This window comes from Dipodomys merriami, unplaced genomic scaffold, assembly GCF_024711535.1.
Source record: "Dipodomys merriami isolate MVZ:Mamm:240054 unplaced genomic scaffold, mDipMer1.0.p SCAF_3, whole genome shotgun sequence".
Taxonomy (NCBI): domain Eukaryota; kingdom Metazoa; phylum Chordata; class Mammalia; order Rodentia; family Heteromyidae; genus Dipodomys; species Dipodomys merriami.
Window position 1 is genome coordinate 3,818,897 of NW_027204492.1, and position 13,780 is coordinate 3,832,676.

The 13,780-nt window shown below is 45.1% G+C and overlaps 1 protein-coding gene across 2 annotated transcripts in view; it reads right to left on the minus strand.

The window, feature by feature from the left end:
- The window catches only part of Mamld1 (mastermind like domain containing 1), a 110,137-nt gene that overhangs the window by 35,284 nt on the left and 61,073 nt on the right, over nucleotides 1-13,780 (minus strand). For both annotated transcript variants that reach the window (XM_070039596.1, XM_070039597.1), the window contains exon 3: nucleotides 4,623-6,464. In XM_070039596.1, the coding sequence (XP_069895697.1) occupies nucleotides 4,623-6,464 (1,842 nt within the window). The remainder of the gene's footprint in view (nucleotides 1-4,622; nucleotides 6,465-13,780) is intronic.

Sequence of the window (13,780 nt, forward strand, 5' to 3'; positions counted from 1 at the left end):
TACCTCCCTTTGATTACAACTGAGATATATAACCTAGTCTGGAGGAAAAGTGGAAAATAGACTGAGGTGATGAGGTCATTAAAATTTAACAATTAACAGGGTAAGAGATAACCTCTAGAATGTGAAAAATATCTTTGTTAGCTATCCATCCAACAGTATTAATGCCAAGAATATCATCACTCAGAAGGAACTCAAAAATTAAATAGCAAAAGAGACAATAAGCCAATCAATGAATGGGCAAAGGAACAGAATACTTTTCAAGGAAAAAAGTACAAGTGGCCAATAAATACGTTAAATGTTCAACCTCTTTAGCCACCAGAGAAATATGAGTTAAAAGGTCCTTGAGATTCCATCTCACCACAGTCAGGGTATCATCAAGAAAAGAAACAACAACAACAAATGCAAATGCGGGCAGTGATACAGGGGAAAGGGAAGCCCTATGCCCTGTCTGTAGGAATGGAAATTAGTGTTGCCACTATGGAAATCAGTATGGTGATCCCTCAAAAGACTAAAAATAAAACTATCTAATGATCCTGCTAACCACTCCTGGGTACATACCCAGTTGGCATAAAACAGAGACACTTTTACAGTCACATTGTTTGTAGCACTATCCACAAAAGGAAAAAATTATGAAATCAGCCCATCAAGAGATGAATGGATAAAGAGAATGTTATGTAGATATACAACACAGAATTACTTGGCCATTAGAAGGAAGAAATCATGTCATGGGCAGGAAAATAGATAGACTCGAGATAATCACATCATATAAAATAAGCCAGACTCAGCAAGACTATATATATATATATATATATATATATATATATATATATATATATATATATTCTTATTTGTGGAATCCAGAAAAAATATTAAAGTAGGAGGAGGACAAATAGGGACCTGGGGAAGGGGAGGGATAGTGAGGACAATTAATCCATGCGTATGATCAGAGTACAATATATATGTATACAAAAATGTCATAATAAAATCTGCTTTATACAATTAATATATGCTAAAAATTTAAACTAGGACTGGCTGTTAGGAGAGAGATAAATATCCCTCCCTTAATAATTTCATTTCCACATCCCTTCCTGTAATTTGAAATCCAAGAAATTCTGAAAACTATTTTTATAAATTTGGGGCCACATTTTATGGGAGGGGGGCAAAATTTGTTAAACATTTACATTACCCTGCAGGGTTGTATGATATTTCGTGTTTATACCTTATTATACTTCAAGTCCAAAGTGTTCTTCATTGGAACCTCATCTGGTCCCAGGGTTTTCACGGTCTTGGGCACATGTATGCCATGCACTATTCTGCTCAATGTCATCTTCTCTGTCTTCCCCATGCTGTGTATAGTGGAAACTTTTCCTTTCCCTGTTCGCAGAAGAGACTCAGGGCTTAAGAAGTTTGCTTATGGCATTGGCCCAGTCAATGTCAGAAAACAGACTGGAACCTCAGCTCTATACGTATCCAGTGTTGTTGGTTAACCTGTGGCTGGTTTCCTACCATTCAATACTTGCCTAAAGTGGAAACAGCCAGTCCATTGACATGAGCTCATTCATTCACCTGTTAATTCATTCACCTGTGAAAGCCCCCAAGATGACAACTAGCCTGCCAATAAGAGTAAGCTCCTACAGACAGCTGGGGTAGACATTTAGGCTTACTCTTTTCATCTTACATTTAAAAATGATACCTTTATAAAAGTAAGATGCAGATTCATAGGAATCTCCAGGCTTTCCATAGTAACCATTATCTTTCAGGAGAAGCAGCACAATCTAATGAATACCATGTCATGAGGTGCTGGATCGAGTGTGAGCATGAGAGAACTCAGGAACAAAGGAGAGGGGATACAAGGTAAGCATGACCTCTCTCCCTCTTCCACCAGGGCTGGAGTTGCTCAAGAGCATCAGGCCCTAGGACCAAAAGAACACACAAAGTTCACAAGCCATATAGCTCTTGTCAACGCCATGGCAGGCAACCGGGTCTACAGGGATTGCTGCTCACATGCTGTCCTCATGCTGCTCCTGGCTTTGAGAACCATGTCCTAGTCCCACAAAACAGGTCCGAGGGCTTAGGGTCAGGAGTCAGTGATAGCAAACCCTTTTTCCCAAGCCTTGGAACAAATGCTTTAGATATCTTAACACATGCAGTCCTCAAATGATGTTTTTATCATTACTATCCTGTAGAGGAGGAAACAGGTAAGAGGTGAAGATAGGAAGGGAACATTCCAGAGGAAATTTTCGCCTCATGACCAGGAGGATCTGTAGTTTGCTGTGTGACTTACTGTGTGACTGAGAGCCACTCTGGGCCTTCTCAACACTGAAGGAAATGGAATTAGGGGAATCCCACGGGCACCAGCCTGAACTGGCTGGGAGGGTTGTTCCTGGTGGCATGTTATATTCCTTATGGGCACCCCAGTCTCTCTCTTCTGCTGCCAGAGGTCTCCTGAGCTCTTTCCTTGCTGCCAGCCTTGAAGAGCATGCTTGATCTTTCTCCTGAGTACCTTATCCTAGCCTGCCCAGCTGTCTAGTTGGGTGCATTTGTCATGACCACAACCAGTAAGAATTCTCCTTCGGAGCCAGGTGATAGGACGCTGGAGCACCATATTCAGGCTACAAATGCACTGATTTACACACAAAAACAGAAAGGCTTGTCTCATGCTATGATGCCACATCTCCAGAATAAGGAGCATGCTTGCTACTGCCAGTTTCCCTGTTGATGCTAGCACTGAGAGCTGTAGAAATCCATGCCAACAGCTGCCCTCTAATGAAATCAAACCATAGTGCTCATCAACTGCAGAGAAGTGTCACGGCCCCAAGGTGGCTGTCTTGCCTGCTCTGTTTCTGTCTTTGGGCTACTCACCCTGGCCATTCTTTTGGGAACCTGCTGTCAAGCACTGTGCTTAATCAAGCTTCTACAAGCTAAAAAATTCACAAATCCCTAAGAGTTGCCGTGGGTCCTGTCAATATAAGAGACCAGACTCTGAAAGGTTAGTGTCTAGGGTCAGGTCCCTTAGCAGGCACTTTACAGGCATGTCCCTTGAAGAGTGCGGGGACACAGGGCGGGTGGGAGCATTGAGAGCAAGGAGGAGTTGGAGAGAACAGGAGCAGGGAGAAGCCACGCCCAGAGAAGAATGGGAGTACAGGCTAAAACTGTGCAGAGTGGGCCAAGAATTGAAGCACTTCTGGGTTACAGAATCAAAATACAAGGAAGAGGCCAACAGGTACTCACTCTAAAGAAGCTGTTGTGACCACGCTATGGCCTTCTGGAGATTTGGAGCTAGTGGAAAAGGCCACTTTGTTTTTCAGCAAGACAACTCTTACAACAATGGATGGTTTAGTGGGAGTTGGGAAGTGTGTGAGCTGACACAAAGAATTTAGAGGGTCCAAACTTGAGCAGGGATAAAATGAACAGAATGGAAGATCATGAATGACAGTATTCTGCATGGTCCCATTGAACCCTGCCACTTGATAGTCACATCTTCATGCAATTCTTTCTCTCTGATATCTAATGATAATACAGACTTGCTTTTAAAGACTGACTTCTGCCCTACAGGGACTCTTCCTTACTCTTGTCCCTCGGATGAAGACAACTGCCATGTTGTGCGACATGTTCTATGAAGAGACTCCATGGCAAAGGACCGAAGGTGGCCTCTGACTGAAGAAGTATCTGGAAGGAACTGATGACCACCACATGAGGGAGCTTGGAAGCATCTCTGTCTCTGTCTGTCTCTGTCTCTGTCTCTTTCTCTTTCTCCTCTCTCTCTCTTTCTGTGGAGCCTGGGACTGATTGCACCCTTCTGAGAAACTGAAGTAGAAAACCCAGCTAAGCCATGCCAGTATTCCTGACCTATGGAAACTGTGAGCCGTGTTTGGGGCCAATTTGTTACACAGCAGTAGTTAATTGATACTGGCAAGGATCAGATCAATGAAAAGGGAGAACTGTGATAGTCATCACCAAGGAGAATCAGCCTCATGTAATGACTGAAAAGACTGTCTAGGATGTGGGAGACGTAGAAGTCAAAAGTAATTCCAAGAAGAGAACAAACTCTGGCTTGAGACTCACTGGCTTTACCTTCCTGCTCTGCCCCTTACTGGCTGTGTGACTCTGGGAAAGTCATTGCAACTCTCTGAGCCTCGGTTTCTTCCTTTGTAAAATGGAGACAATAAGAGCAATGACCTTCTGAGTGCATCTGTTTTTTGCTTCCTTTCAGTTCCTGCTTTGGTATCAAGCACAGTCAGAAATGGCATGCTGAACTTATGTAGTAAAATGCTGCTGTGCTGTTTCTAGAAGGCTCAGTGTTCGTCCTTATCCAAGCAAGACAATAAATATTGTCTAGGGAAAAACAATAAATACATCTCTACAGTTAGACTCATCCTCCCGGGCAATTTTCCCAGGGGAGCTAGGTGGCTGGGACAGGCACTAAAACCAGCACTTGGCCTCACGGACACAAGTGCTCAAACCACACAGAATTAGCTGCCTTTACATGGACTCTTGCAGGCTAGTCTCTGAGAGGATGATAGCCTGGATTTGCTTTGCCAAGCCAGGTATCAAATGCACAAAATCAAGTTGTCATTTCCCACACAAAGGAGCACCAGCATCTAGGAGGTTGGTTCCCTTACCTGTCTGGGCAGAGCAGGCATGGGATCTGGGGCTACTGAGCGCTGGAAACGCTGCGGTTGCTGCTGCATCATGTGCTGCAGGAGGAATGAAGGATGATCGGGCTGCTGTGGTTGTAAGGTGGCAGTGGTGGTGGAGGAGGCAGTGGCAGAAGAGGCCTGTATTGGGTTTCCTGGAGGCAGGTAGTGAAGCAGGGAAGGCTGCCTGGAGGTAGCAGGCATGGAGGGCATCTTCTGGGGGATCGGCTCAGATGTGAAATGGGACAAGGGCTTGGTGTTGCCAAAGGTAAATGGCTCGGCGGCTTCTGGGCTGGAGCTCACCAGCCCCTGGTGCATGATCATACTCAGGGTTTTGGGTTGCTGATTGCTGGTCATAGGCTTGAACATGGCATTCGCTTGATGGTGGTGGTGGTGGTGGTGGCGGTGGTGGTGCTGTTGTTGTTGCTGCTGCTGCTGTTGCTGCTGCTGTTGGTGTTGATGCTGCTGCTGCTGGTTTAGCAGGCTGCTGGTGGGAGTGAGGCTCCGGATGAGAGAGTACTGTGGAGTGAAGGACTGCTGTGGCAAGCCTGGGCTGGAGAGCTTCTCTGGACGATACGGTGGGGATGGCCCCGGGTTGCTGGTAGGCAGAGCAGACATCAAGTGTCCTTGAGGGCTTTTGATGGTAGAGGACACTAGGTTGGCAAGAATGGAGCTCTGAGGGTTGAACTGTGGCTGCTGACTGAGAGCCAGGCTGGGGAGCTTGGCAGGAGTGTAGGGCAAGGTGGGCCCAAGGGCAGCACTGCTGCTGGGTACCACACTGGAGAGTAAGGCATTGGGCGAACCTTGCAGAGTGCTGGCCGACATGCTGTTGGAGGCCATGCTGTTGGAGGCCATGCACGATGCTGTGAAGTTCTGAGGGCTGAACGGCGGAGGTGGAGGTGGAGGTGGAGGTGGTGGTGGCGGTGGCGGTGGTGGGTGTGGTGACGGTACTGGGAGGTAAGGTGGGGAAAGGCCTGGAGGAGGCAGGCCAGACCAATTGCGGTTGGGTCCTTGCTGCTTGGTACCAGATCCCTGCTTACTGGCTGCCAGTGCTTTCAGCTGGTGAGCATGATGCCACTGAGACACCTGTAATTGGGGCAAAGTCACAGGGAGCATAGCTTGGACCTGGTTCTTGGCCTGCACCTGTGCTGTCGAAGGACTGGGTGAGATCATCTGCTTACTGGTACAAGGAATCGAATAGTTTATGCCTGTGGAGGAGGGCAGCACTGGAAGCGATGGGCCAGTGACTTGGCTGCAACTAGAAGCAAACTCCTTGCTGGAAGCAAGGCTCTCTATGTGTGGCATCGGAACCGGAAGCTTGGGTGGAGCTCCAACAGGTGCCTGAGGATGGTGTAACACCAGTGGCTCTTCTGGCTTGCTTCCCAGAATCTTCTCAAGATCAAGATCACTTGAAGAAGGTTCATGAATTTTCGTTAGCTCTTCCAGGAGATCTTGAAGTTCCTGGTCCACAGCAGGCATGCTGTTCATTTTGTCATAGTAAGGAACCGTGGGCTCTTTTGGCCCTGTTTCTACAGTTGATGACACTTCATATGGTGAACCCATCACACCGCCATTCATGGGATGATTCTCCATCGGATTATTCTCAAGCAGTAGTGATTGGCCAGATACACCCATGGCCACAGAGCTAGGATTCATTGTCATTGTAGGAACCTGCAGGTCTGCACAAAGGGTACTGGGATGGGCACCGGAGCCCAGAGAAAGGGTGACATCTTCAAGGCAGGGCCTCTTAATTTTATTAGGGTAACCACCATCAGCCATGCCCGGATACTGGAAGTTGTCTCCTTCCTGCCTTCTCTTTATGGTTCCCTGTTGGAGAGATAGAGAGACAGAGAGAGAAAGAGAGAGAAAAAGAGAGGAGAGATAATTAAGAAGGCTTGACATCTTAAAGCTAATGAACAGGAAACTTGCAAGATACAATAGGCTTCTCACTTTAAGACTTATACTTGTCAAAACTATAAAATATATTCTATTTTTAGAATGCTCTTTCCTTGTTGTTTCATTTAAACTGTATTCTTATATTTCAAATAAGACAATATTCTGTATGCTAAACAGAACTGAAAGTCATGCACAGCTCAAAGGAGACTTCACTAGGCTGGAGTCACTAAGCAAGCCTGCTCCACAAACAGGCATTCGAGAACAAACTAAACTAGCTGAATAATTGTAATCCTGTCTATGGACAACTCAATTTTGAAAAAAAAAAAAAAGAAAACCATAACTTAGACACCAAACTTCTTTGTCTTGGTTAAACGCATCAAGCAGTATGGATTAAAATACAATTCACCAGAAACCTTACAGGAATGAAGAGGGTATGGGTATGATCTTCTGGGTAGCTATCTAATACATATGTTTTTGAAAAGTACATCTTTCTGAACAGCAGTAGTACTCATTGTTCTATTTATTTTTACCCACACATGCACACATATATATTGCTCATATACGTACAAAAATATCTAGCAAGAGCCTGTATCCAACCATTTCAAATAGTTATCTATTGGAGGTAACGGGCCAGATCCTTTTTATCCTTCACAGTTCTGTATTGTTTGCTTTTAATGAGAAGAACTTGTCATTTTTTACAAAACCCAATTGTAAAGTTATTTAGGTAAGGAATTCCTCTGTGCAGATGCATCCTTAGGCTGGGAGGTATCAAACAACAGGAAAGGGACCCACTGGGGAATCAGCACCTTGGGAGAGCTGCCTACAAAGAATAAAAGCATAGCTGTCAATATCAAAGTGAAACTGGCTAGAAGACAGTATAGCCACTCTTTTTCCCAGCTTCATAGTCTGACCCATGGTTCTGTCAGGTTAATGACCCTGGCTGATGTCTGTCAGCAGGTAGATGAGATAGTGAGAATGTGTGTACTGCAAGTGTGTGGGTGGGGAAAGAGGTGGAGTGCTCAAAACAAGCAAAGGTATGAGACGGACTAGGAAATCAATTGAATGCCAACAGGTGAACAGTCACTATCCTCTTAAAGCTTGTTACTTTTCAGCAGAATCCCTTTAGCTTTGGAAGTATTTCCGGGACATACAGTGCTGATTCTCTGATAGCCCATCACTTGCCAACAGGATAAGAGTCACAGCTCATATGGCCACAACATCAAAGTAGGTGCTCAGATCTGAAGATACCAGGTGCTTCAGGCTTTGCTGCACAGGAAAATAGCTTACAATCTTCCAGGTTCCCTTCCCAGGCCCTTCCATTACAATTAGATTGCTCTGGTTTCACCTAGGGCAAGGCCTAGGCATCAGGACTTTGTCCACAGGTGCATGACCACTTCTAAATGGACAGTTAAGTTGAAAACCACTGGGTCAGGGGATGAGTGAATGCAGTGTGGCACAGGACTGTGGTCCCCAAGTAGATACAGCAAGGTTGATTCAATAAAATAACGTAGATCATGCAGCATCTATAGGGTCTCACCAGCTGGGACCTGCAAATTTCTAAGGGCTTTGGAAGGCCAATCCCTTCCTATTACTCAAGGGTACCTTGTGAGCCAGGGAGGGGGCCTGACCTTGCCTGGAGTTGCTCAGCTACAGGTAAGCAGGCCCAGGACACATGCAAGGTCCCTTACAAATACTCAGCAGACTCCCAATCCGCTGCTTTCATCCATCTCAATAACAGATGATCTCAGAAGGTGATCATTACTTTGAGTGAAAGAACTTGCATACTTCCTGGACTTCTGACATGTATATGACCAAACAGGTGTAATTCTAGGGGCAGCTGGGCCATCAAATTCATCTAAGGCCAGAATATGCCAGGTCAGACAGGAATGCTTGGAGTATAAATGAGCCCTAGCCAGTTATCTGTGTCCAGTTTCCCATCTAGGAGCCTAGTGAGGTGCAGCACCCATGGAGTTCTGTGCTGTTCATAGTACAGCAAGCACTCACTAAATAACAACTGAATAAATCAATGGACAAATGAACAACAATGATTTAGGTCACAGGGACTCTGGCCATTCACTCAGTGAATTATGTGGTATCCCACAAACAAATCAATGAGGCTGAAATGCATATTTGGTGCCTTCCACTTCATGCCAAAGAAATCCAAAAGGTTAGAAATAGAAATGCATGGGCTGGGAAGGTGGCTCAGTGGTAGAGTGCTTGCCTTGCATGCATGAGGCCTTGGGTTCCATTCCTCAGTACCACATAAACAGAAAAGGCCAGAAGTGGTGCTGTGGCTCAAGTGGTAGAGCACTAGCATTGAGCAAAAAGAAGGTCAAGGATAGGGCCCACACCTTGAATTCAAACCCCAGGACTGGCAAATAAATTAATAGGGGCCTGGAAGGTGGCTCAGTGGTAGAGTGTTTGCCTTGCATGCATGAGGCCTTGCGTTCGATTCCTCAGCACCACATAAGCAGAAAAAGGTGGCAGTGGAGCTGTGGCTCAAGTGTTAGAGCGCTAGCCTTGAGCATAAGAGCTGGGGGCCAGTGCCCAGGGCCAGAATTCAAGCCCCACAACTGACAAAAAAAAAAGAAAGAAAGAAATAGAAATGCATGAAACTGATCTATTGGGATTGATTGAATGTGGTTTTATATCAGGATACTCTCACAGGGAGGCCAAGCTGGCAATGGTTGGGTCCAATGTATGTCTATGATGTCTTGAATTTCAAGAGAGTTGTAATGGTAGTACAATCTATACACTGGTAGGCAGGCAAAGCATGGGTGAGGTAGGGTGAAGGAAGGGGACATGGGGTTTTGAGCACCACAGCTTGGAATCCTGACCAGGTGGGAATTTGAAATTCGCTGGCAGATTTCATAGGATCTCGAAGCTGTCACCCAATTGTTGGCCTGCCAGGAACCTGCAGAGACTAAGGAGGTACTGGGTGGGGAAGCAAGGGCGTGAGTTGTGGGCACTAAAGGTAACACTGGCAGCCATTGGCAAAGGAGGCTGCACTCCTCGTAAATGAGAGCCTGCGTGCACACCACTTTTCTGGCATTCATCAATTACACCCAGGTAAATAGTCTTCACTCAACTTCACTTGGGTCCTCAGTAGCAAAGCAGATCCCAGGAACCCCCCCCCCCACACACACACACTTAGAGTGTCCAGGGGCATCTCATCTGCCAGAACAGGTGACATTGTAGCTAGGCCAAGTTTGCAGTTACGAAGCTGTTGTTGTTGTGTGCGTAGAGTATCTGGGAGGCTAAGGAAAAGGCAGGCTCTGCTCTCTTGGCTTCTAGATGTGTGTCCTTATTGGTGTCTAACTTAAGCTTGCCATTTTGGCAGAGGGGTCGCCAGGAAGCTCTTCTGAGCTTTCTCTTTTCACTGGCTTTGAATGGAACTCTGTTTGCTAGAGGCTGAATGGTGCCTTGCTTTGGACTCGATGGTGAGTGCTTTCAGCAGATAGCCTGAAGCACCCTGGCTGAACAGTGAGAACACTAGCCACCGGACTTTCAGGCTAAGGGAAGGAGTCTGTGTTCACATGGAAGCACTCAGTCTTGCTCTGCGAGCATCTACTTTTATCAGGCATCCGTGAGGCGTGGAAATCTATCATCCAGTGAGTTTTGCCCCTAAGATAATGGCTCCCTCAGTGCCTCCTCTTTTGAAGTTGCACAGTTTGCTACTCATTTTTACTTGTCAGAGGCTGGCAGGGTCTGTGTGTTGCCACACCGTTACCACTGACAGTCACCTAATTCCATGGCTGCTACCTCTAAGGTTCCTCCTAGACCCTGACCAGGTACTTTCAAGAGATTCCCCGTGACACGGTGGTAGATTGTTCTGTAACAGCTTCTCTTTTTAGTTCCCTACTAAGCTTCTAGACCTCTCTTTTTTCATTAGTATATATTAATTGCACTAAGGGGTTTTGTTGTAGTATTTCCTAGCTGTATTCCTATAATGTACTTAGATCCAATTCACTTACTGAAAACCTTCCGGCCTCATGCACTCACTGTTTTCTAATTTCTGTGGTCTCTACGAGAGCAGGTTCTTTGTCCCAGCTAGCCTCCCTCTACTTCCTTCATGCAACCTATTGCACACGATTCTGCCTTCTCCCTATGATAGTGAGTACAACAGTGACATCACAGGATTTCAACCCTCTCTTCCTACAGAAAGCAGAAAGAGCAACTTGACTAGCTTTGGGTTATACAGTGAGTTAAGAAATAAGGACATTTGCTTTCAGGTGCAACCCCTCCCTCCCTCAGCCCAATCCCTACCACACCCTGCCTTTCCTGGTAGGACATGGGAGGAGGGAGTGAAGGAGAGTATCCTGGCTGATTTTAGGAGTAACTTTCCAAACATAAAAGACTGTAGAGTCCCAGTTTGGTCATCAGATAGACAAATCTACCAATGTACCAATGTGATTGATCTTCATGACCTTATAAACATTCATTAAAATGACTTTCAAGCATGTGATGGCTTCCTCACATGGTAAATAATAAGAAAACAAAAGCCACCCTTCTGATTGGGGCCAAGTGGAGCTATGAAGTTGACATTACTTTTAGTTCTATCTGAACCATAGCATCAGACAATTCTTCCCATTTTTTCTTTTCTTTTCTTTTTTGTTCTTTTCTCTCTCTCTCTCTCTCTCTCTCTCTCTCTCTCTCTCTCTCTCTCTCTCTCTCTCTCTCTCTCTGTGTGTGTGTGTGTGTGTGTGTGTGTGTGTGTGTGTGTGTATGTGTGTATCTGGGGACAGTGTTTTGCTCTGTAGCCCAGGCTGTACTCAAACCTCCATAGTACCACATCATATCTTCCCTTTGTGCATTTTTAGTCTGGAATATCAGAAAAGAGTAAAGATTTCTATAAAAAGGTAGAGATCGTAAAAATAAAGTCCTGGCTCATAAAATGGAAATAAGGAATATAAGGAACATAACTTACATACATTATTCTTTGTGAAATCTGGTAGCTTAATATATATGCCAATCATAGGCCAGCAAAAAGTATCCATTGTTCTTATTGGATAAAAAAACAGGTGGGTTAAAGAAACCCAGTTAGGCTTCATTGTCCCTCTAGTAGGGCACTGGGTACTCAGGCCATTTGAAAAGTTGTCAAAAGAAGGTAAAAATTGTGTGTGGCTGCTTTAGTCCTCCTTTGTCTTCACTAGAGTCTCTATCACTGTATCTTAAAGCTAATTAGTGTTTTGATTCTCCTACACTGGTACTATAATAAATAACTTCATGCAATACTGTATTATTTTCTTCCCATGAGAGCCCAAACACCCATCGTTGATCAAATGGGCTAGATTCCTAGCTCTCCGAGGACAAGGATGGTCCCCCAATAGACTTGCTCAGAAGAAAGTAACGAGGATCTTGTGGTGCATGATGGAAGTTACCCCAGAATAGATAAGACAAGAGTTTACATGGAAAGAAAGATCAAGAGATAGAGGGTACCTGGGAAAAAATACACACACACACACAGACCCAGACCCAGACACACAGACACACACACAGATACACACACACACACACACACACACACACACACACACACACACACACACACACAGGGTGTCCGTGCTTATTTCTGGGTTTATGTGTCACTTAAATGTTCATTTTTAAGCAGAATGTCCCAACAAAGTGAAATTGAAGTTTTTGGAGGACAAATAGGGTTTTCATCATTTTTAGACCTGCAAAACATGAAGCTCTGGAGAATCTCAAGGTACTTGGGATTGACAGAGAAACCTGAACGTTGATTGGCTTCAAGAGAAGTCATTGATCTCTGAACTACGAGACAAGGGACCAACTTCTACTAGCAGGTGGTTTCGAACAAGAACCTGGACCTTAGAGGATTTGCCAATTGCCCCTGACCCAAATGTAACACGGCAGTGTTTCCCAGACTATTTATCTGACTTGACTTAACCATGTGCAGAACACGCTTCCCCAGCTGAGAAGAAGCAACGCATGCTTTTACTTACAACACATCTCAATTACTTCCTTTCTTTACTCTTTGCTTTTTTCTTTTTATGAGGGGTACTGGAGTAGAACCAGGACCTTGTGTGAGCTAGACAAGTACTCAGCCACAGAGCTCCCCACCCCCAAGCCAGCACATGCTTGCTTACTGACTAAGCCTAATTTAGCCCCGAGGCATCAAGCTCTGGGCCTGCAGAGGCACTGACCCCAGTTAGTAAATTTAGAGCCCAGCTGTTAAGCTCTGGTGCCATTGAAGTATAGGCTTGGAGAGTACTGGCAATGAGTATTGGGTCAGAGCCTAGGCCTTCCTCTTTTGTTGTTGTTGTTGTTGTAAATTGTGGTGAAATTGACCTAACATGAAATTAACATTTTTTTCAAGTGAACACTTCAGTATATTTAGTCCATGCACAATGTTGTTCAATCATTACACTAATTTCAGAACTCTCCAAATCGAAAACCCACGTGGAAACTTCATAACTATTAAGCAGTTCCTTCCCTCCTGCCTCTGACAGCCATTCATCTGCTTTTTGTGTCTTTCACAGGAATGGAATCATTCCAAATGCAGCCTCTTGTGTTTGGTTTCTTTTTAGATCCATCCATGTTGTATAGGTATCAATATTTCATCGCTTTTATGGCTGAAAAATAGCCCATGGGAATAAGTATACCATGTTTTGTCATGCCCTCCATGCTAACACCTTGCAGAGACAGAAGCACATGGGACAAAGTGAATAGGGACTTTTAAATCTATAATTGAAATCTGAGAAAAGCATGGCAACATCTCTGAACTATGGCAGGGTTTGGGGGAACTCAAATTGGTGTCATTTGCCTTGGAGAGGGTGTTTGCTTTCCCATTCTACCTGGAGTGAGCCATTGACCTTGAGGCAAGAAACACTGCTGAAAGCTTTGTCCTTCAGAAGCCTGTGCTGCCAAACCATCTCTATACTTCCTGGCTTCCCCTCCCAACTGCTCAAGCCTAATTTTTCATTTGGGAGTTGGGAGCTGGAGAATCTCACATTGGAGGGCAATACAGGTATGTGTAAGATTCTATAGAGTTATACAGTGAGGTTTTTGGTTATATAGGGAGACTCTGTCTTAAATTTTTTTGTGTCTGAGGGCTGGGAAGGTGGCTCAGTGGTAGAGCACTTGCCTTGCATGCATGAGGCCCTGGGTTTGATTCCTCAGCACCACATAAGCAAAAAGAAAAAAGCCAGAAGTGGCGCTGTGGCTCAAGTAGTAGAGCGCTAGCGTTGAGCTGAAGAGCTGAGGGACAGCGCCCAGGTCCAGAGTTC